Source organism: Peromyscus eremicus, chromosome 16_21, assembly GCF_949786415.1.
Source record: "Peromyscus eremicus chromosome 16_21, PerEre_H2_v1, whole genome shotgun sequence".
Lineage (NCBI taxonomy): Eukaryota > Metazoa > Chordata > Mammalia > Rodentia > Cricetidae > Peromyscus > Peromyscus eremicus.
Window position 1 is genome coordinate 1,415,924 of NC_081432.1, and position 21,579 is coordinate 1,437,502.

Sequence of the window (21,579 nt, forward strand, 5' to 3'; positions counted from 1 at the left end):
AACTCAGGACCTCTGGAAGAACAGTCAGTGCTCTTAACCTTTGAGCCATCTCTCCAGCCCAATGGAGAGAATTCTTAAACTGTGATCGAGAAAATAAATGACAGCAAGGAGAACCTTCCAGAATCCGTGTTTGCTGTGCTGAGTGTCAGGGTGACAGAAGGAGTGTGTGGGAGCTGAGGGAGGATGGGGCTCTGCCAGGTGGAGCTCAGTCCATGTGTGAATTGCTGTGGTCAGTCCTCAGCTAAGTCCCCCTGGGCTCTTGTCCTTGTCACTTAGTATAACCACGTGCTGACAGACTCTGGTCACAGGACACAGGGGTGTCCCCAGCCCTGTCCTGTGTCCAGGATTGTGAGCAGCCAGGGCTGCAGTGTAAGGCCTGCCTGGCCCTCAGTCCTGGCTGTAGCTTTTTAACCATCCTTCCTGTTTATTTCTTGTCTTCTCAGTTGTGTGGAGGGGTAGCCCTGTTATCATTCCTGCGAGTGGTGCCTGTCTCATTCTCCTTTGAGTGTGACCACAGTAGGGGTGTTTTCCTGTCTCTGTCCCAACAAGGCCCCTGCACTCAGGAGAACTTCAGTCTCCTGAGATCCTGCCTCCTTCCAGAGCTGTGGCCTGGAGTTTCTCCCCCTCACCCAATCTTTCAGAATCTAATACTTGTGTGTAGGATCAGCAGAAAGGATTGATCCTCAGGATCAGATCCTGTTGGGACTGTGTTCTGCTCTACTCCACTCCCTCTACCTCACTGAATCCTGGTGCAGCCTCTGATGGTAACTCTGTAAGTCTCCAGGCAGTCTACTAGTGAGTGCAGCTAGGAAACAGTAACTTTGGTAATAGTGGGATCAACAGGCAAAGCCTTTTGAGGGGTAGAGCTTTCTATATAGCACATCTAAGTGCAACTGAGAAGCTTACTGTGACAGTGAAGAATTCAATGGGCAGTGGTGGTGAACACCTTTAATCTAGGCACTCCAGAGACCTCTCTCTCCCTCTTGCTCTCTGGCTCACTCTCAGACTCTCTCACGCTCCATCTCGCTCTAGTTAAGTACATGCAGAGGAATTCTAGGGAGTGTCAGCAAGAACTGGAGTCCTTTCCAGCAGCAGCTGGAGCCCGGAAACTGGTAACAATGGGCGGTTCTCACCCCCAAGTGGGTGGAGAGATCCCGGACAGCCAACCAGTGACAGACACACGAGGGCACCTGTTATGAAATTCAGACAGGCTGCCTGACGACACGCTCCAGATCTGAGGTGGGGACGATGGAGTCACGCACGCGCACGCGGCTCCTGCTGCTGGCGGCCACTCTGGCCCCGACCCGGACCCACGCGGGTGAGTGCGGGGTCGGGAGGGAAACGGACTCTGCGGGGAGAGCGAGGGCGGCCCCGGGGAAGCCGCGTCCCCGCGTCGCCCGGCCAGACCCTCCCGCCCTTCTCCACCGCGTCCCGAGCCCCGCGCCCTGCTCCCTTCCCGGCCCGCGCACCCGTCCGGGGTCCGGGAGGAGGGTCGGGGTCTCACCGCGCGCCGCCCCCAGGCTCGCACTCGCTGCGGTATTTCCACACCGCCGTGGCCCGGCCCGGCCTCGGGGAGCCCCGGTACATTGTCGTCGGCTACGTGGACGACACGCAGTTCGTACGCTTCGACAGCGACGCGGAGACCCCGAGGATGGAGCCGCGGGCGCCTTGGGTGGAGCAGGAGGGGCCGGAGTATTGGGAGAGGGAAACACAGAACGCCAAAATCACCCAGCAGACTTTCGGAAGGAACCTGAGGGCCCTGTCCAGCTACTACAAGCATAGCCGTGAAGGTGAGTGACCGCGGGTCGGAAGTCTTGACCCCTCCAACTCTCCAAAGACAGACCCAGTGGCCCCGGGTGCCAAGTCCCAGGTTCTGCCCAAGAGGAAGACTAGGAGCTGGTTTCCTATTCAGTTTAGAGAAGGCAGTGGGTGGGTGAGGCCGTTGAGCAGAGCTGACCACGGGGATGGGAACAGGCTCTCACACCATCCAGGTGATATCTGGCTGTGATGTGGATTCAAACGGCCGCCTCCTCCGTGGATATGAACAATTCGCCTATGATGGCCGCGATTACATCTCCCTGAACGAGGACCTGAGAACGTGGACAGCTGCGGACAGGATGGCACAGATCACCCGGCTGGAGTTGGAGCAGGCTGGTGAGGCAGAAAGATACAGGGCCTACCTGGAGGGCGAGTGTGTGGACCAGCTCCGCAGATACCTGGAGATCGGGAATGCGAACCTGCGTGCAGGTGCGAGGGGCCTAGGGCAGCTCTTCAGTCTGCCCTTGGGTGGGGCTCAGTCCTGAGGAAGAAGAAACCTGTCTGCTGGGGTCATGCCCCTGCCTCTTCATGTGTTGATTTTTTTAAAAACTTTATTACAAAAGAAAAATAAAACACTCCAGAATTAACCAGAACGAGTCTATACCTCTCAGCGAACTTCTATACTTAGAGCAGCCATTCTGAACCTGTGTATGTTTGCAGTGGACTTTACACGTTCACTGTCAAATATATTTTTATTCACTTATCCAGAATCAACACACAAAAAAACTTATGAAAGATTTAGAACTGGAAAACAATTATATTTATATCCTGTTTCATAACTCAAGTCCATTACCTACATTTAGTTCTCCCTCTTCTGCAGTATTTGGCCTTTCCTGTTAGCTTTTTTGTGAGTTTATGCTGTGCCCACTTGTACATTTGTTTACATATATACTTACATTGATGGCTAAATCCAGCTTATGAGGAAAAACAGTGTGGCCACTTGGGAGGGTTGTTTTGTTTTGTTGTTTGTTTTTTGGATTAGGATTGTTTTTCTGTTGTTGTTTTTCCCCCCTGAGACAGAGTTTCTATGTGTAGCCCTGGAAGTCACTCTAGACAAGAGACAAGGCTGGTCTCCTGAACTCACAGAGATCCACCTACCTCTGCCTCCACAGTGAGGGGTTTAAAGGCATTCCCCATCATGCCTGGTGTGTAGATTTTTCTTCTTTAAGATGACTAGATGACTGTCTATTCAGTTCCCTCACCCATTTGTTCAATGGTGAGTTCCTTGGTATTTAGTTTCTGCGGTTCTCTTGCACAAGTTTCCTCCTGTTGTGGCTTCTGGTCACTCTGCTGATTGTGTCCTATGCTGTGAAGAGGCTTTATTTTCATGCGGATGCATGGCCTGATTAGTTCCTCTGGTATTGCCCTATTCTGAGGATCTAGTCTACCCCTTATGTGGGGGATTTCCCCTAAGTTGTCTTCTTGAAGTTTAGGTGTTTCAATTTGAACTTTATAAGGTCTTTGCTCCATTTTGACTTTATCTTTGTAGAAGGTAAAAGATGAAGCAAGTCTTTAAGACCAGCACATAGAAGGCAGAGAAAGGTGGACCTCTGTGAGCTGGAGGCCAGCCTGGTCTACTGAGTTCCAGAAATAAAGAAAGAGAGAGAGAGAGAGAGAGAGAGAGAGAGAGAGAGAGAGAGAAAGAAAGAGAGAAAGGAGGGAAGGAAGGAAGGAAGGAAGGAAGGAAGGAAGGAAGGGGGGCTGGAGAGATGGCTCAGAGGTTAAGAGCACTGGCTGTTCTTCCAGAGGTCCTGAGTTCAATTGCCAGCAACCACATGGTGGCTCACAACCATCTGTAATGAGATCTGGTGTCCTCTTCTGGCCTGCAGGGACATGTGCAGACAGAACACTGTATACATAATAAATAAATAAATCTTTAAAAAAAAAAAAAAGAAGAAGAAGAAGGAAGGAAGGAAGGAAAAGAAAGAGAAAAGACAGATAAAATTCTTCTCAGGTAGAAACCTAGTGTTGCAGCATCATTTGCAGAATGGGATCTTTTTTCCAATGTGTGTTTACATTCTTTGTCTAAAATAAATATGCATAGTTTTTCACTTTATTTCTGGGGTCTCTATTCTATTCCTTTGATTCTCCTGTCTCTTTTATGCCAGTTCCAGGCTGTCTTTGTCACTATAACAATAGTATAATTTGAGGTTGGGATTGTAACACCTCCAGCAGTGTTCTTAGTCCTTAAGAATGTTTGACTATTTGTGGTCTTTTGTGATTCCATTTGATTTTTTTTCTAAACATGTGAAATACATAGAATTTTGATAATATTACATTAAACCTGTAGATTAAATTTGGTAGTGTGGTCATTGTCACATTAACTCTGCCAGTCAGGGGCATGGATTGTCTTTCCATCCTCTCACATTGTCTTCTGTGATTTCCTGTATCAGTATCTTAAAGTTTTCATTGCAGAGTTCTTCCATTTCTTTGGTTACATGTATCCTGAAACACTTAATTCTGTTGGAGTTACTTGGAGTGTTGTACATTTCCTAATTTCTTTTTCTGAAAGTTCACTGTTGGCATGAATGAAGGATACTTTTTATATTAATTTTGTAAATCGAAACCATAAGTGTTTATTAGGTCCAAGAGTTTTTCAGTAGACTCAATGGGGTCATTGAAGAAAAGGATTGTTTTGTCCGGAGATAGTGATAGTTTGATTTCTTCCTTTCCTATTTTGTTCCCTTTTATGCCTTTCTCTTGTCTAATTGTAATAGCTTTGTCTTCAAACACCATAGCAGACAGAGTGGAGAGTGGACACCCTCAACTCCTTCCTGGTTTTAGAAGAAACACTCAGTTTCTCTGCATTGGATATAATGTTGCACCATCACCCCGCTCTTGCATATGGAACAGGGGGAGCATTCCTGGATTTCTTTTATGTACTTTGTTTCTTTCTTTGGTATTTTTTTATGACATCTCTCTCTGTAGTCCTTGATGCCCTGTAACTTACTATGTAGACCAGCATTGGCTCAAACTCAAGAATTCCTCCTGCCTCTGCTGGTATTAAAGACATGTACCACAATGCACAGCCACACATGAGATTTCTGACTAGATTTGGCTCTCCCAGGGCTCACCTTCCTCTCAGGACAGTTCAAAGTCTTTCTTAATGTGGAAGGAGAGAAGATCTCTGAAACAACCCCAATTCCTTCATTTTACAGCCCATTGTGCACCATACAATTTCAGTCATTAGAGTCAGACTGCAGTGATGCTGGATTTCTCAGCCTCACCCAGTCAGGAGCACAAGTCATTTTTTCCTATTGGATGACTAAAGTCTCCTACCCTGGGCTCTTTTATCCAGATTTTAGAACTTTACAAAGAAAAGATTATCCAAGATCCTTTGGAATACTATTGGGGGATTTTTACGTCTCCATCACCTATTTCTGACCTTTCCCAGGACCCGCTCATGTGCATCCCTAGAGTTCCCAGGATGAATGCAAAACACCTGAGCTTTCCAACTTTTCTCAGACCCACCAGAGACACATGTGACCCATCACCCCAGACCTGGAGGAAATGCCACCCTGAGGTGCTGGGCCCTGGGATTCTACCCTGCTGACATCACCCTGACCTGGAAGAAGGATGAAGAGGAACAGACACAGAACTTGGAGGTTGTGGAGACCAGGCCTGCAGGGGATGGAACCTTCCAGAAGTGGGCATCTCTGGTGGTGCCTTCTGGGGAGGAGCAGAGATACACATGCCATGTGCACCACGAGGGTCTATCTGAGCCCTTCACCCTGAGATGGGGTAAGGAAGGAGAGGGTGTAGAGCTAGGGTCAGAAAAGCTGGAGCCTTCTACAAACCCTGAGCAGTGTCAGGGGTGAGGTCATGTCCCCCACTTTCTTTTCCTGTCCCTTCCCTTCCCTTCCCTTTCCAGAGCCTCCTCAGTCCACTGTCCCCATCACGGCAATCATCATTACTGTTCTGGTTCTCCTTGGAGCTGTGATCATTGGAGCTGTGGTGGCTGTTGTGAGGAAGAGGAGGAGAAACACAGGTAGGAAAGGGCAGGTCTGGTTCTCTCTCAGCCCCTTTTAGAAGTGTGTTCTGCCTCTTTAATGGGAAACATCCACATCTGCTTTGCTACTGTCACTAGGTTGGGTCTGCTGTCAGAGTTCTGGAATCTTCCTAGGGTCGGGGTCTTCCCTGGTCTCTCACAGCTTTTCTTCTCACAGGTGGAAAAGGAGACTATGCTCCTGCTCCAGGTAAGTGTGGGGAACAGGATTGTCCCTGAGGCTCTTGGGGTGGAGCCGGAGCTGGTGGGGAGCCCAACCAGCCCATAATTCCTCCTCCACCCACATCCTCTCAGTCTCCTGAGTATGCCTTGTTATTTCTTCTTCAGCAGGCAGAGACAGTGCCTAGAGCTCCGACTTGTCTCTTGAGACTGGAAAAGGTGACACCCTGGGGGCTTGGGATTGGGGCTGAGGCAAAGGGGACAGAGCTGGGTCCCAGGGTTTCTCAGATTTAGACATTTTAATGAGTCATGGTGAGACTGACTATTCATGAATCTTGTTCTATAGCTTCAGACAACTGCCTCGAGGGACTGAGGAACAAGTTCTGACTCAAGAAGAACCAAACGTCTGAAGGTGTTGCTTTCTCCTGTGAGGACAATGAAGATCTTGCGAGTCCACCCCTGCTTACCAGGATGCTGACCTTTCAGGCACCAACCTTCCTGTTCCAAACAGAATGCCTCCATCCTGCCTCCTCCTTGCTGCCTGCATTGCAGCTCCTGACTTCCCACTGAAAATAAAAATCTGACTCCTCGCTGGGCCTTTCCTGCTGTGTCTGTCTGTGCCAAATGGAAACACAGTTTCCATCAATGTAGTGCAGCAGCGTCCTGCGGTGACAGTGACCATTGCACAGATGTTTGTGTGCTGAGTTGTGACACACTTTCATTATTGCAGGGAGACCACACTATCAGCCACCATTCTTCTCATGAAAATGGTTTTCTTTAAAAAAAGGGGAGAGGTCTGAAGAGTGACAATAACAGTCACAACACTTGGTTCAACTCCATTGTCTGTTTATCGTTAGCCATCTAGTGTCTCTACTGTCCACACAGGCCATTAAAAGGACTGGGGTGCCAGGTTGCTGGAGAGATAGCTCAAGGGTGGAGTGTTTGCTGCTCATCCAGGGGACCTGAGTTCAACTCCAGCACCTGCATAAGTTGCTGGAGTTGAACTCAGGTCCAGCACCTGCATAAGTTACAGGAGTTGCTGCACAACTCCTGTAACCACAGTTCCATGGGACCTGATACTCTCTTCTGGGCTTTGAGGACACCTGCACTCACATGTGTTCACAAACATACGTTAGAAATAAAAAAACCTTTAAAGAAAATAAAAGGACTGGGATGGGCAAGTGACTTTTGTCTCTGTAAAGGTTCTGATGGCATCTGTGATTTCCTCACAGCCTCCTAGCAGTTTACGTTGTTTGGTGTTAACTAACTGTCTTGGTGTCTTTTCTGTTGTTGTGATAAGATACCATGGCCAAGGCAACTTATAGAAGAAAGAGTTTACAGTGGGCTTGGTTAGAGTCCACGACCATCATGGCAGGGCACAGGGCAGCAGGCAATCAGGCATGGTGCTCCAGCAGAAACTGAGAGCTCACATCCTGATCCACAAGCATGAAACAGGGAATGCCAACTAAAAGTGCCCCAGTGGGCTTTTGAAACCTTGAAGTCTGCCCTGTGACAGACCAGCCCCACCATTATTTACCCCAGGGACTCTTGAGGAATGAGGGATAAGAGACTTAGTTAGAAATAAAGGGGAGAGAAACGGAGAAACTCAGGATAGACTTGAATGGGCCTGGATCCTTATCCACTGGCCCAGAACTTTATTCCAAAGGTCTATTTATAACAATGCCAAGGGGTGGAGCAAAAGACCTCCCCCTTGCTAGTTACAGTCAGTATAGACCCTTACAAACACCTGAGACTCAGGCCAGAGGTCCAATCAACCTCTTATGCAGTCCTGCTGGGTACAGCCGCTAGGGAACCTACATGGGCTCCAACAGTGCCCCAGTGATACACCTCTTCTAACGTGGCCACTCCTCCTCACCTCAAAGAGTTCCACCAACTTCAGACCAGGTATTCAAACATACCTGCACATCTGTGGTGTAAGACAATGTCCACTATTCAACCTGGGCCTCTAGTCACACTGTATGGCCCTCCCATCATAGGAAAACTTACGTATCACACACCCCATGCTGTACCACGAGCAACGTGGGAGCCTCTGCTTCACCTCCCTGTCTCCCTCTCTGTGATTTGCTCCTCAGCCCTCAAGCCTCCATTGTCATCAGGTTTTTTTTCCTCTCTCTCTCTTGGTACTCCTGCCCTGTGTGGATCCAGCACTGATTCCTAGTTCCCCTGACTGAGCCCTGAGTTTCTTCCTGCACCTCCTTCACAATGGTCTTAAAGCCCATGTCTGAGCCTCTCCTCATCCCTTACACTGGTCCCTCATTCTCTGGGTGTCTGAGCTCAGGCCACACTTCTTGAAATGCTGAGTCTAGTTAGAGTCTGTGGGTATCAACCTTGTACTCCACCAGGAACCTGTGACCTGGAGTGGTTAATGCAGACCAAACAAATGATTAGCAGTGCTTATGTGCTAAGCCATTCGTACTATACGCTTGAAGATTCTCCAATGTGGAGTATAAGTGAATCTTTGTAGTACAGAAGATAATATTGCTCCTATCCTTTCCCATTGTCCTCGTCACACCCTATTAGGTCCTCAGGTTGTGATGTAGAGGGCACCAGGGGCATCACTCCCACTTCCTGTGTTCCTCCATCTATCTGTATAAGCGGCTGCTCAGCCTTAGACCTTCATAAACTGTCCATCATTATCAGTTTTGATATTTTCTGTTTTCTCTCCTGACACCACCGCTCCGCACAGATCCTGCCACATGTTTCCTAGTTCCCCTGACTGGGTCTTGAGTGTCCTTCCTGGCACCTCCTTCAGATGCTCCATGAGCCTGTGTACGTGGTTGGCATGGAGATGCAGACTGGTCAGGTCCCCAGTGCTGCCCGTCCACTGTGAATCCTGCCCACTAGTGCATCCTGCACTGTAACCAGAGCCCTGTGCAGTTCTTCTTGTCGGGTCAGCTTTGCCTGAGTCCTGAAAACCCAAGGCAGGCTGGACCACCAAGCTATGTGTCAAATGCTGCCTTCCTCAACCCCAGCCCTCCCAGCAGAGAGATCCACCTTCTTCAGTTTTGCAGTGTGGAGTATTCTTAAGCATCTTAGCAGAAACATCCAAGCGTCACAGGTGGCAAGTCCACAGACAGCACTCATGCAACATTCAAAAACACCACCCCTGTTAGAGGAAAACAATTTGTATGAACTGAAGTAGCCTCTTCTATGAAATAGCATACTTACTTTAAAGAATGTATGACAGGGATAGGCTGGGGTGAACCTTGCCTACCATGAGCAGAGCACTTGCCTACCATTTGTGAGGTCTTGGGTCCATTGCCAGGCAGAAAAAGAAGATGCTAAATGACATAGATGCCTTCCTGAATATGGACCTGATATATGTATTAGCAAACATTTTCTCAAAGTTGAGCAAGAACCTATCACATTAGCTTTTTTAAAAGATGCATTTTTGTTTTATGTGTATCATTGTTTTGCCTGTACATATGTATGTGCACTCTGTGTGTGCTTGGCCTGTGGAATGCAGAGGAGGTGTCAGAGTCCTTGAAAATGAAGTGCTGGTTGTGACCCACCATGTGGGAACTAGGAACCAAGCCCAGGTCCTCTGCAAGAGCAATAAGTGATCTTAGCTACTGAGCCACCTCTGCTGCCCACCAGCATTTATTCATTGGAAAAACGTCTTTTCTGAGCATTTAAACTTCCTTGGGAAATCTGTAGAAATTTAGAAACCTATCAACTTTTTCTTTTGTTTCTGTTTGTTTGTTTTTCTCAGGGGGCAAGGCTGAAGAAATGGTTAGTAGGTAAATTACCTCCACTGTCTGCATTGCTCTGGGCATTCTGGTTTCCAAATCCCCACTGCAACTCCTCACTAAGATCTGCCTGCAGCTCTCTAGGGCTTTTCCAGCCCAAGTTCCTAATTCCTCCACATTCTTCTACAACCAGTTCCAAGGGCCTAAGAACCACGTGGGCAGGTTGATCACAGCACTGAATCCACTCCAAGTATTAAATGTCTGCATTGCTAGTTTTCTCATTGTTGTGAGCAGATACCCAAGAAGACAACTTAAGAGAGGAAAGGCTGGGCTGGAGAGATGGCTCAGAGGTTAGGAGCACTGACTGCTCTTCCAGAGGTCCTGAGTTCAATTCCCAGCACCCACATGGTGGCTCACAACCATCTGTAATGAGATCTGGCACCCTCTTCTGTATACATAATAAATAAATAAATCTTTAAAAAAAAAAAGAGAGAGAGAGAGAGAGGAAAGGCTGATTTTGTCCAGTCCCAGGAGATACAGCCTACCAGGGAGGGGACAGCATGGTGGTAGGTACAGGAGGTGGCCTGTACATTGCAGTTAGCATCAGGAAGCTCAGGGGTTGAGTTCTTTGCCCAGCTTGCTCTTTCTCCTCTGACCACAGCTTGTGGAATGATGCCACACCTATTCCCACCTCAATAACCTAATCTGGAACCTCTCTCACAGACAGGAGATTTGTGTCCTAGTTGGTTACAGACCCCACCCCACCCTCCATCCTGTCTTCTTTTCAAGTTTCCTCTTTCCCCTGTTCCTCTACTAGACGTATGCCCTTTGACCCTGCTTGGTTTTCTCCTTTCCCAGGAGAAACATCAATTTGAGACCAGCTCAGGCTACAGTCCAAGAGGCTGTTTCAAACATTAATTATTAATTAATTAGATAGATTAAGCCTCCTTAATGATCCATTATTACAGACCATATTGGAAGATAGACCCCATAGTGTTTGTTTCAAATGGTCTCTCTCTCTCTCTCTCTCTCTCTCTCTCTCTCTCTCTCTCTCTCTCTCTCTCTCTCTCTCTCTCTCTTCCCCCCCCCCACCCCATTTTTTAAATTTTTTTATTTTATGTACACAGGAGTATTTTACCCATGTGGAGGCAAGTCTGTCACATGCCTGTCCTGCCCAGGGATGCCAGAAGAGGGAGTCAGACATCATGGAACTAGAATGACAGGCAGTTGTGAGCTGCTACAAGTGCTCTTAGTTGCTGAGATCTCTCTGCAGTCTCAGAGCTTGTGGTTTTCATAGAGCAGAACAGAAACATTCAATGATAGAATTACCTTGTAATTAACCACCTAATAACTACCACTTTGGTAGTTAGAGTAAAATATCTAAGATTACATGAAACAAATTATTAAAAAGAATCTGTTGTGACCACGTCGCGAGACCCCCAAGGAAGACCACCACAGAGCCGATATCTGATGCAAAACACAATAAACACTTGTTTATTGATAACAAGCAAGCTTGGGCTTGGTCCGAGTCCAACACACTGGCTAGAGGTGAAGGAGGACGGCCCTGAGCTCTCAGGTGAGGGGTTTTTAAAGAGAAAAACCACACGCAGGGTGGTACAAGTCTTGGTGTCATATGATTGGGTGAGGGTATGTAACCTTGAATTTACTGGTTGGGGGTTACACTTATCATTTTTGGGCAGGCCTGGACAAATCCCAGGCCCTCTCTTTGAGCTGCTATGGGGGCTGGCTGGCCTTGAATTTTCACATTGACCCATGCATGTAGCTCTAAGTTGGTGAGGGGTCCCAGACAGTAAACAACTGGCTAAACTTTGAGCAGTCAGAGTACGTGTAGAAAGGGAGCTACTGCAAGGACTATGTCTTTTGTTTATGGTCATCCCAGAAACTGCTTGCTCAAGTCTCAGGAAACTGAAATTGAGGCCTGATCTCTGAGAGAAGACTGAGCAGCCTGTTATGACATCTGCTTGATCCTTTCAAATCCTCCCACAGACTGGAGAGAGAGCTCAGCTGTCAAGAACACATACCCAGGTCTTACCAAGAACCTGGGGGTCGGTTCCCAGTGCTCACATGGCACTCACACTCACCTATAACTCCAGCTCCAGGAAATCTGTCCTCCTTGGGCACTGCACTCATATACTCACACACACAAAAAAAACCACAAACATAATTTTAAAATAAATTAAATGAACTAAAATTTACATAGACTCTGCACCAAGACTCAGAGAAATGATGTACCCAAGAGGCATGAGTGCCAGACAACACTGGTCCGGTTAAAGTCTCAAGTCATGTCATGGCTCTGACCGCATTTTCTTTAATAAAGACCCCAGGGTGGTTCCCAGCACAGGTGTGTGTCCATATGCACAATATCACTTGGTCTCTCAGCCCTAATCAGGTTCATCTCTGTGGACACAAATGATGCACTCACAATTCTCATTCCTGTTGGACACCTAGTTTCTAGAGAAGCCAATCAGAGACCCAGATTTTCCAAAGTCCAGCAGTCAACAGGAACAAAGTACACATTCATCACAGACCCCAGAGTGAGGACTATGCCCTCTGTTGCTTTGGTCCAGCTGCTGGCTAGCGCCATAGTTCTGACCCAGAACCGAGCTGAGAGTAAAGGCGTGGGGAGGGAAAAGGACTCTGCGGGAAGGAGCAGGGCGCCTGGAGGGGACAGTACCCTGTCAGCTTATCTTAGCGGCTCTGATCCCTCCTGTCTCCCTGCCTTCACCTGGGACCCTGGGCACGAGAGGAGAGTCGGGGTCTTACCGTTCGCCTCCCGCAGGCTCACACTCGCTACGGTATTTCCACACAGCCATGTCCCGGCCCAGCCTCGGGGAACCTCAATGCTAAGCAAATGACACGCAGTTCAACAGCTATGCAGAGACTCCAAGAATGGAGCTGCCAGCGCTGTTTGTAGAGCAGGAGGGGGCGGATTATTGAGAGCGGGGACACAAAAAGCCAGGAACATAGGGAAGAACTTCAGATGGAACCTGAAGACCCTGCTTGGCTACTACAATCAGAGTGACAATGGTGAGTATCCACGGCCACTTGAATCTCCCCCGGACAGTCTTGGGTCATCCTGACCCACTGGGTCGAAGTTTCATCCAAACACCTGCCCAGACCATCAAACAGGAAAGACCCCGCAGACTTTCACATTGGATTCCACTGAACTTCTGTTTCTGAACATTCAGATTACGGACTGACAGCGGGGCAAGGCGGCCACAAAGTGGCGTTGACCACCATGTCCTCACCAGAACCTCTCTTGCTCCAGTGGATGTGTGGCTGTGACCTGGGGCCAGATGGGCGCCTGCTCTGCGGGTACTGTCAGGAGGCCTAAGATAGCCAGGATTACATCTCCCTGAAGGAGGACACTTGCTGTCAGATTTATTGATGACAGCCATTCTGTGAAGGGCTATCTCTAAGCACTTTTTTCGTTTTCATTTTTATTTCATTCTTTTACATGGATGAGTGTTTTGCCTGTACGTGTGCATGTGCACTACATGTGTGCCTGGTGAGATTCCTAGGCTCAGAAGAGGAAGTCAGATTCCCTGGGACCTGAGTTACATACAGTGCATCTAACCTAGGTCCTCTGCAAGATCATTAAGTGTTCTTAAGCTCTGACCCAACTCTTCAGCCCCCTAAAGTAATTTTAATCTGCATTTTCAAAAAAATTAAAGGTACTGAACACACTAAAAATAGTTAGTGGCTATTTATGATTTTTTCTTTTATTAAGATAACTGTCTCTTAGTTGATTGACATTGCTAGTTCCTTGGTATTTAGTTTCTGCAGTTCTCTGTAAATTGAGGACTCTAGTCCCTTGTCTACGGTTCAGCTGGTACAAATTTCCTCCTGCTGTGGCTTCTGGTCACTCTGCTGATTGTGTCATGTGCTGTGAAGAGACTTAATTTTCATGCTGATGCATGGCCTGATTAGTTCCTCTGATATTGTCCTAGTCTGAGGCTCTTGTCTACCCCAGGATCTGGAAGGGTTTCCCCTAGGTTGTCTTCTTGAAGTCTGGGTCTTTCAAATTTGGAATTTAATAAGGTCTTCGCTCTGTTTCAAGTTTACTTTTGTACAAGGTGAAAGGGGAGAGTCTAAATTCATCTTCTCAGGCAGAAAAACAGTGTTGCAGCATCATGGGTAGAATGGGATCTTTTTTCCAATGTGTGTTTTCCATTCTTTTTCTAAAATTGAGCATGCATAGCTTTGTCATCTTGTTTCCAGGATCTTTGTCCTATGCCTTAGTCTCCCGTCTATTTTATGTCAGTTCCAGGCCCTCTTTGTCACGACAGCTCTAGTATAATTTGAGGTTGGGATTGTAACACCTGAAGACATTCTGTACACCTGTTTGTTATTCTGTACAGATTCTTGTCTTTTCTATAAAGCTATGAAATACATCAGTTTTAATAATATTGCTTTAAATCTGTATGATAATTTTGGTTCTATGGCCAAAATTACTGGCAGGTACCATCCTGCCAGACCAGGAGCATGGATTGTCTTTCCATCTACTATTGTTCTTTTCTTTGATTTCCTGTGTCAGTATCTTGAAGTTTTCATTTTAGAGTTGTTTCACTGCTTTGGTTAGAAACATCTCTAAACACTTTATCCTGGAGGGGTGACTTTGAATGTTGTACATTTTCTAATTTCTTTTTTGAGAAACTCACTACTGGCATATGTGAAGGCAACTTTTTTATTGATTTATGTATCTGGCAACCATAAGTGTTTATTAGGTCCAAGAGTTTCCTCTGGACTCAACAGGGTCTTTTAAGTAAAGAATCATGTTGTCTGCAAATAGTGTGACTTCTTCCTTCCCTATTTTGATCCCTTTAAGCCTATCTTCTGTCTAGATCTGATAGCTTATATAAAATCATCACTGTACCAAATAAGATGGTGGAGACTGTAAACCCTGTCTCCTTCCTGGTCTTGGACTCTCCCAGGCTCACCCTTCTGTCAGGACAGTTCAGATTGTGTCTCAGCAGGGAAGGAGAGAAGGTCCCTGAAATGACCAAGGCAGTTAACCTTCGGTCTGAAGACCTGTGTGGGACACAGCCTTGCTCAGGTCCAGTTCTCTCTGTCCACACTCAAGGTCTCTGGAGTATGACATCAGTGATGCTGGATCCCTCAGCCTCACCCAGTCAGGAGCAGAAGTCCCTTTTTCCTGATGTGACACCTAGAGTTCTCTGACCCTGGGCTTCCCCTCAAACCCCCGCCAATATGTAGACTTGCCCAAGAAAAGATAATCGAAAATTCTGTGTATATGCTACAGTAGTAGATTTTCACCCATCCATCACCCCATTTCTGACCCATCCAAGGAAGGTCCCATGGACCTTGCTGGAGTCCCCAGGAAGAATGCAAAACACTTGAGCTTTCCAACTCTTCTCCTCATGCCCTCTAGGGACACATGTGACCCATCACCCCAGACCTGAAGGTGATGTCACACTCAGGTGCTGGACCCTGGGAACAAACACAGGACATGGAGCTGCTGGAAACCAGGCCTGCAGGGGATGGAACCTTCCAGAAGTGGGCAGCTGTGGTGGTGCCTTTTGGAGAGGAGCAGAAATACACATGCCATGTGCAGCATGAAGGTCTGCCTGAGCCCCTCACCCTGAGATGGAGTAAGGAGGGTATGGGTGTAAATGGGATCAAGAAAAGGTGAAGCCTTCTGCAGACCCTGGGTGGGTCAGGCCTGAGAGCTGGAACCATGACCCTCACCTTCCCTTCCTTTCCTAGAGCCTCCTCAGTCCATCCCATTCATGACCATTGTTGGTGCTGTCCTTGGAGCTGTGGTGATCTTAGGTTTTGTAATTGGAGGTGTCAATGATGTGGATGAGGAAGAACATAGGTATGGGTGTGTGCTAATTTTTTCATTTATCACCTTCAAGAGGTGCATAGTGAATGGGTAGACACATACACACACACACACACACATACACACACACACAAAGACACAGACACAGACACAGACACACACACACACACACACACACACACACACACACACACACACACCATGTGCACACCCAGGACAATCTCAGGGTCTATATGCTGACAATCACTTTAATGTAAAGCACTTGGAAAATGAAAGGCACATTCATAACCCTGATGATGAAGGTGATGGGGACATGATTCTCAGAGGTCAGAGGCTAGAGGAGAATGTTCCTGCTAGGACAGACCTCCAGACTGGCATTGGTTCATTCCCTGCATACCTCCTTCCCCATGCCTCCCGACCCAACCCTGGTGTGCACTCACAATTCTGAAAGCTTGCTGGGGACCAGGACTTCCCTGGTCTCTCACAGCTTTTGTTCTCACAGGTGGAGAAGGAGGCTATGCTCCTGCTGCAGGTCAGTATGTGAGGGATGAATTGTCCATGAGGAACTTGGGTAGAAGCTGAGCTGATAGTTTCTCCTCCAGCCCCACCTGTCAGTCTCCCTGACTGAGTCTGGTCATTTCTTCTGCAGGCAGGGACAGTGCCTAGAGCTCTGTCTTGTACATAGAGGCTTGAAAAGGTGACACCCTAGAGCCTGGGATTGGGGCTGAGACAAGAAGGAGAGGACTGGGTCCTATGATCTCTTGGACTTAGACCTCTCAGTGAGTGGTGGGCCTTTGAGAGGTCTTTATATTGACTTTCTTGACTCTTGTTCTTTATCTCAGAACAGCTGCCCCGAGGGACTGAGGGACTAGTTCTGACTTAAGAACCAATGGATAATCTTTGAACAGAAATATCTGAGTTTCTCCTGTGTATACAATAGGAAAAAAATCGGATCTCAACCCAGTTCTGTCCATCAGGACCCTGTCCCTGCACTGCCTGTGTTCCCTTCCACACCCAGCCTTCCTGTTCCAGCAGACAGGAGGTCACCTCCACGCTGCCCCGAGTTCCAGCCCTTGACTTCCCAATGAAATGAAAATTTTGAATGTGAACTTGGTTGTTCATGTCCTTGACCTGATGATTGGCAGGTCAAGTTAAAGGAGAGGATTCTGAAAGTGTGGTGGAGACAATGAATGGCAGCTTAGAGAACCTTCTAGAATCCGTGTTTGCTGTGCTGACTGTCAGGGGGACAGGAGGAGTGTGTGGGAGCTGAGTGAGGATGGGGCTGTGCCAGGGGGGGACTCAGTCCTTGTGTGAATTGCTGTGGTCAGTCCTCAGCTATGTCCTCCTGGACTCTTGTCCTTGTCATTTTGTATAACCATGTGCTGACAGAGTCTGTGATCACAGGGACACTGGGATGACAGAGCCTTGTCCTGTGCCCAGGACTGTGAACAGCCAGGGCTGCTGTGACAGGTCAGCCTGGGCTCTGACCTGGCCATGACTCTTCACCCCGTCTTCTCTGTTTATTTCTTGTCTTTTTAGTTTGTATGGAGGACTAGGCCTGTTCTTGTTCCTGTGAGTGGTGCCTATCTCATCCCCCTTTGGGGTCCCTGAGTGACAGCAGGAGGAGGCATTTTCCATCCTGGTCCCCTCAAGTCCCCTGCACACAGGAGACTGTGGCCTGAGATGAACTTCAGTCTCCTGAGCTCCTGCCTCCTTCCAGGGATGTTGCCTGGAGTTTCTCTCATTTCCCATCTTTGGAATCTCACTCCTGTCTGTAGGATCAGCAGAGAGGACTGGTCCACAGGGTCTCAACTTGGATCCAGTCCTTGGGGACAGTGTTCTGCTCTGCTCCATTTTACAATATGCTACCCATTCTCACCCAGAAAACATGCATGGCAGGTTTACAACATTATGATCTCAAGTTTCTGGTCCTGAGGGCAAACAGCTGGCAGAGAGCAGCTACCTGGTGGCTTTGGGTTGGATTCTTCCTGTCACATCAACACTTGCTAAAGGCATTCCAGCTCTGACACAGTCTCCACAGTGGGGCTCTCCAGGGGGAAGGTCTTGATAGATGGAGAAGGCTCAGCAGCAGTCATGAACCAGTGATGCATGGGTTCAAATTCTGTAAGTAACACTACTTCCACACACTGACCCCAACCCTCTCTTTTTTAACAGAGTTTTAACATTAGAACTTTTATCTTGGGAAAAATTCTTCAGGACTTGGCTGTTGTACAAATTTTTACTGATTTACAGATTTATCTTCCACCCATGAAAATAGAGATCAAAGATGCTGGCTCTTCTCATCATAATTGGCCTCTAGGAACACTAGTGTTTGCAGTGAGGTCTCTGCCAGGTAAGTTATCCGTGAAGTAAGTGGTCAGTACACATTCTGTGAAATCAAAGAGTCTGGTTATGAGGAGTCCCAAGGAGTTGGTTCTGAGCATCAGTTCTTAAGGTACTTAGTGACAAGAGCATCACCAGCCTCACTGCGAACTCTGCTCTGTTCTCAGTAAACCTGTAATCATGTTCTCAGGCTGTGACAGGATACTGTGCTGCTGGGAACCATGAATTTTCTAAATGAATTCTACATACTATAACATGATTTGTACACAACTAGTATTTTACTACACCAGTATTTTACTACAATTTCATGATAAATGTACATTGTCATTAAATGAACTTGTTTTCAAAAATTAAATTATCTTTAGTTACATACTATATTTTATAAACAAAGGTGGATTTGTATTAAGGCCAAAAAAAAAAAAAAGACTTTTTTAGTGGCAGACAATAATTAAAAAACAATCTATAGCAATTAAATTAAATGTGCTGCTGGAGGGTCTGTCTTGGACTCACTGGCTTTTAGGACCCTGCTCCTCATATTGGGCACCTTGCTCAGCCTTAATACATGGGGAGGTTCTTAGTCTTCCTGCAACTTTACATGCCATGTTTTATTGATACTCATGGGAGACCTGCCCTCCCCTGGATGGAGATGGAAGAGGAGGGGATTGGGGGGGTTGGGATCTGGGGAAGGATGGGAGGAGGGTAAGGGTGGGGGGAAGCTGTGGCTGGGATATAAAATATATAGATGAATTAAAAAATTATAAATGTGCTGCTGGTCTACTGGGGATTCCCTAGCTTTCTTTAATTCTGGCTTGGAAACATGTATGTCAGATTTCTGGAATGTGTCAAGAATTTTGTTAACTCACATATGTTTACAGCTTGTATAAAGTAAAACAAGAAAGTGTGACTATCCAGAGCAAGGTGGTTTTGCTCACTTTATCTGACGTTTGCCAAAAGAGTAAATGATAAATCAGTTAAATAAAAAAGAAATTTCTTATAAAGATATCAAGAAATACTGACTCTTATGTCTTCTTTTGTTGTCTCAATTTTTAAATTTATTTTTAAATAAAAGCCTTAAAAAATAAGATAGCTAGCCGGGCGGTGGTGGCGCACGCCTTTAATCCCAGCACTCGGGAGGCAGAGCCAGGCGGATCTCTGTGAGTTCGAGGCCAGCCTGGTCTCCGAAGCGAGTTCCAGGAAAGGCGCAAAGCTACACAGAGAAACCCTGTCTCGAAAAACCAAAAAAAAAAAAAAAAAAAAAATAAGATAGCTAAATCTCCTTCTGACTCAGGATGCTGAGGAAACATTGGATTTTATTGTGTGTGTTCACAGGTTCATCTCTGCCCTTAAAGAGGTGAAATTAATTCCTCTTCTGGGGTGTTCAGGACTTACTCACTCCTGCCCCCTGGTGGAGAGAGGCTTGGGGATGGGCTGTGATCCGGGACTGGAAATTGAGCATATTGCACACCCTGGCCCGCCTCTGATGACTGGCTCTGGGGAAGTCAGCTGCTATGTCAAGAGCAGTCTCTAGAGAGACCTAGGTAAGCAGGGACAGAGGAGTCCTGGGGACAGCCAGCAGGAACCTGAGCCATTTCCAGCTGCCCTATGAGGAAGCCACATCTCACGTGACCCCAGCTCTCCTGAATCCTTGAGAAAACACAGCTAGATGAAAACTGAACTGTGACCTCGGAGAGATCCTGAGCCAGGATCACTCAGGGTCTCTTGGGGTCACATACTGTGGGAAGTAATGAATGGCTGGTGTCTCCAGACGCTGAACTTGGCTGGTTTGCTACAAGGCAGCACGTAACTGACAATCCTCCTGTGGAGTTTGGAGGACTCTGAGCTGAATCCCCAGCTTTCAAAGAGGAGGAATTATCCTGCCTTTCCATCTGCCCGAAGCTATTGTAGAGCAGTATTCTTATCATTTTATTCCAATTTTAAGTATTTTCGGAAAGTCTCAGTCCCCAGGCGGTGAGGTCTGGGCTGGGTGCCGAGGGCTGGGGATCCCCAGGTCCCCAGTTTCACTTCTCCAGCTCCTGACCTGTGTCGGGTCCTTCTGCCCAGACACTGATGACAAGTTTCTTGTTCTCACCCCCATTGGGTGCCGAGATCGCGGAGAACTAATCAGCGTCGCCGCGGTCACGGGTTATAAAGTCCACGCAGCCCGCGGAACTCAGACGCCCCAGATCCGAGATGGAGGCGATGGCTCCGTGCGCGCTGCTCCCCTCCCGGCCCACGCAACCGCCATGGGTCCCCAGAGGAGGGTCGGGATCTCACCGCGCACCGATCCCAGGTTCACACTCACTGCAGTATTTCTACACCGCAGTGTCTCGGGCCGGGCCTCGGGGAGCCCCGGTACGTTGCCATTGGCTACGGGGACAACTCGTAGTTCCTGTGCTTCCACGGCAAAGCGGAAACTCTGAGAGCCAAGCCGCGGATTCCGTGGGTAGAGCAGGAGGGGCCGGAGTACTGGGAGCGCCAGACGCGGATATTCAAGGAGCACCCACAGAATTTCCGAACGTGACTTCGGAATCTGCTCCACCTCTACCACCAGAGTAAGGACGGTGAGTGTCTCCCCAATCGGAGGTCACGGCCCCTCAGGATACCACGGACCGGCCCGAATCTCCCCGACCCCAGTGTTCCAAAGTCGGTAGGAGGCTGCGGGATCCGCTGTGAGAGTCTGAGTTTTGCTTTAGGTTTGGGGACTGTTCCTGCGGGTGGGCCGGGCTGAGTCCCAGGCGGGGCACACTATCCAAGACATGCATGACTGCCCAAGAGTTATAAGAGCCAGAGGACATGGGTCCGATTAAAGTCCCAGGTCATGTCGTGGCTCTTACAGCATTTTCTTTAATAAAGACCCCAGGGTGGTGCCCAGCACTGGTTGTCCATATGCACATTATCGGTTTCTCTCTACCCTAGTTGGCTTCTTCTCTGTGGACACTGATGATGCACTCACAATTCTCATACCTGTTGGACACCTAGTTTCTACAGAAGCCAATCAGCGACAAGGAGGTTGCAAAGTTCCACAGTCAACAGGAACAAAGTCCACAGGCCCCTCGAGTGAGGACCATGTCTTCTGCTACCTTGCTCACGCTGCTGGCCAGCTCCTTAGTTCTGATCCAGACCCAGGCTAGTGAGTGAGAGGTGGGGAGTGAAAGGGACTCCTCCGGAAGGAGCAGGGCGCCGGGTGGGGGCGGTACCCCCTCAGCGCACCTTAGCTGCCCTGGCCGGTGTCTCCCCTGCCTTCACCCAGAACCCTGGGCCGGGAGTAGGTTCCGGGGTCTCACCGCGCGCCGCCCCCAGGCTCGCACTCGCTGCGGTATTTCTACACCGCCGAGTCCCGGCCTGGCCTCAGGGAGCCCCGGTTCACCATCGTCGGCTACGTGGACAACACGCAGTTCGTGAGCTTCGACAGCAAAGGGAAGACTCCGAGGATGAAGCCGCAGGCGCTGTGGGTGGAGCAGGAGGGGCCTGAGTATTGGGAGCAGGAGACACAGACAGCCAGGAACACAGGGAAGAACTTCAAATTGAACCTGAAGACCCTGCTTGGCTACTACAATCAGAGTGGCAATGGTGAGTGACCACGGCCCTGATCACAGACACGACCCTTCTGTGATCCTGGGCCCTGGGACGGGCATGGGTCATCCAGGCCTGCTAGGTGGAAGTTTCATCCAAACACCTACCAAGATCCTCAAACAGGAAACACCCGAAGAGTTTGG

At 48.2% G+C, this 21,579-nt stretch overlaps 2 protein-coding genes and 1 pseudogene across 5 annotated transcripts in view; all 3 read left to right on the forward strand.

Annotated features, from left to right (window-relative positions):
• Positions 1-1,248: 1,248 nt before the first annotated feature.
• On the forward strand, positions 1,249-6,171 carry LOC131926462 (H-2 class I histocompatibility antigen, D-D alpha chain-like). Its single transcript, XM_059281959.1, has 7 exons — positions 1,249-1,318; positions 1,521-1,790; positions 1,975-2,247; positions 5,284-5,559; positions 5,690-5,806; positions 5,985-6,014; positions 6,155-6,171. Exons 1-7 carry the CDS (start codon positions 1,249-1,251, stop codon positions 6,169-6,171), a joined length of 1,053 nt encoding a protein of 350 aa, XP_059137942.1.
• Positions 6,172-13,010: 6,839 nt separating this feature from the next.
• Positions 13,011-16,186, forward strand: LOC131893764 (H-2 class I histocompatibility antigen, TLA(B) alpha chain-like; annotated as a pseudogene).
• Positions 16,187-20,129: 3,943 nt separating this feature from the next.
• LOC131926459 (H-2 class I histocompatibility antigen, D-37 alpha chain-like) overlaps positions 20,130-21,579 on the forward strand; it is a 61,452-nt gene continuing 60,002 nt past the window's right edge. The window contains exons 1-3 of one of the 4 annotated variants that reach the window (XM_059281949.1): positions 20,130-20,424; positions 20,780-20,993; positions 21,164-21,433. In XM_059281949.1, coding sequence (XP_059137932.1) covers positions 20,930-20,993; positions 21,164-21,433 — 334 coding nt within the window. In that variant the 5' untranslated portion in view covers positions 20,130-20,424; positions 20,780-20,929. The remainder of the gene's footprint in view (positions 20,425-20,779; positions 20,994-21,163; positions 21,434-21,579) is intronic. The other 3 variants (XM_059281947.1, XM_059281948.1, XM_059281954.1) reach the window with 3 other exon arrangements.

Coding starts and splice junctions, on each gene's coding strand:
- LOC131926462 (XM_059281959.1), top strand. CDS start 1,249: ATGGAGTCACGCACGCGCACGCGGCTCCTGCTGCTGGCGGCCACTCTG. Junction 1,791..1,974: donor CTACAAGCATAGCCGTGAAG/GTGAGTGACCGC, acceptor GGATGGGAACAG/GCTCTCACACCATCCAGGTG. Junction 2,248..5,283: donor GAATGCGAACCTGCGTGCAG/GTGCGAGGGGCC, acceptor AACTTTTCTCAG/ACCCACCAGAGACACATGTG.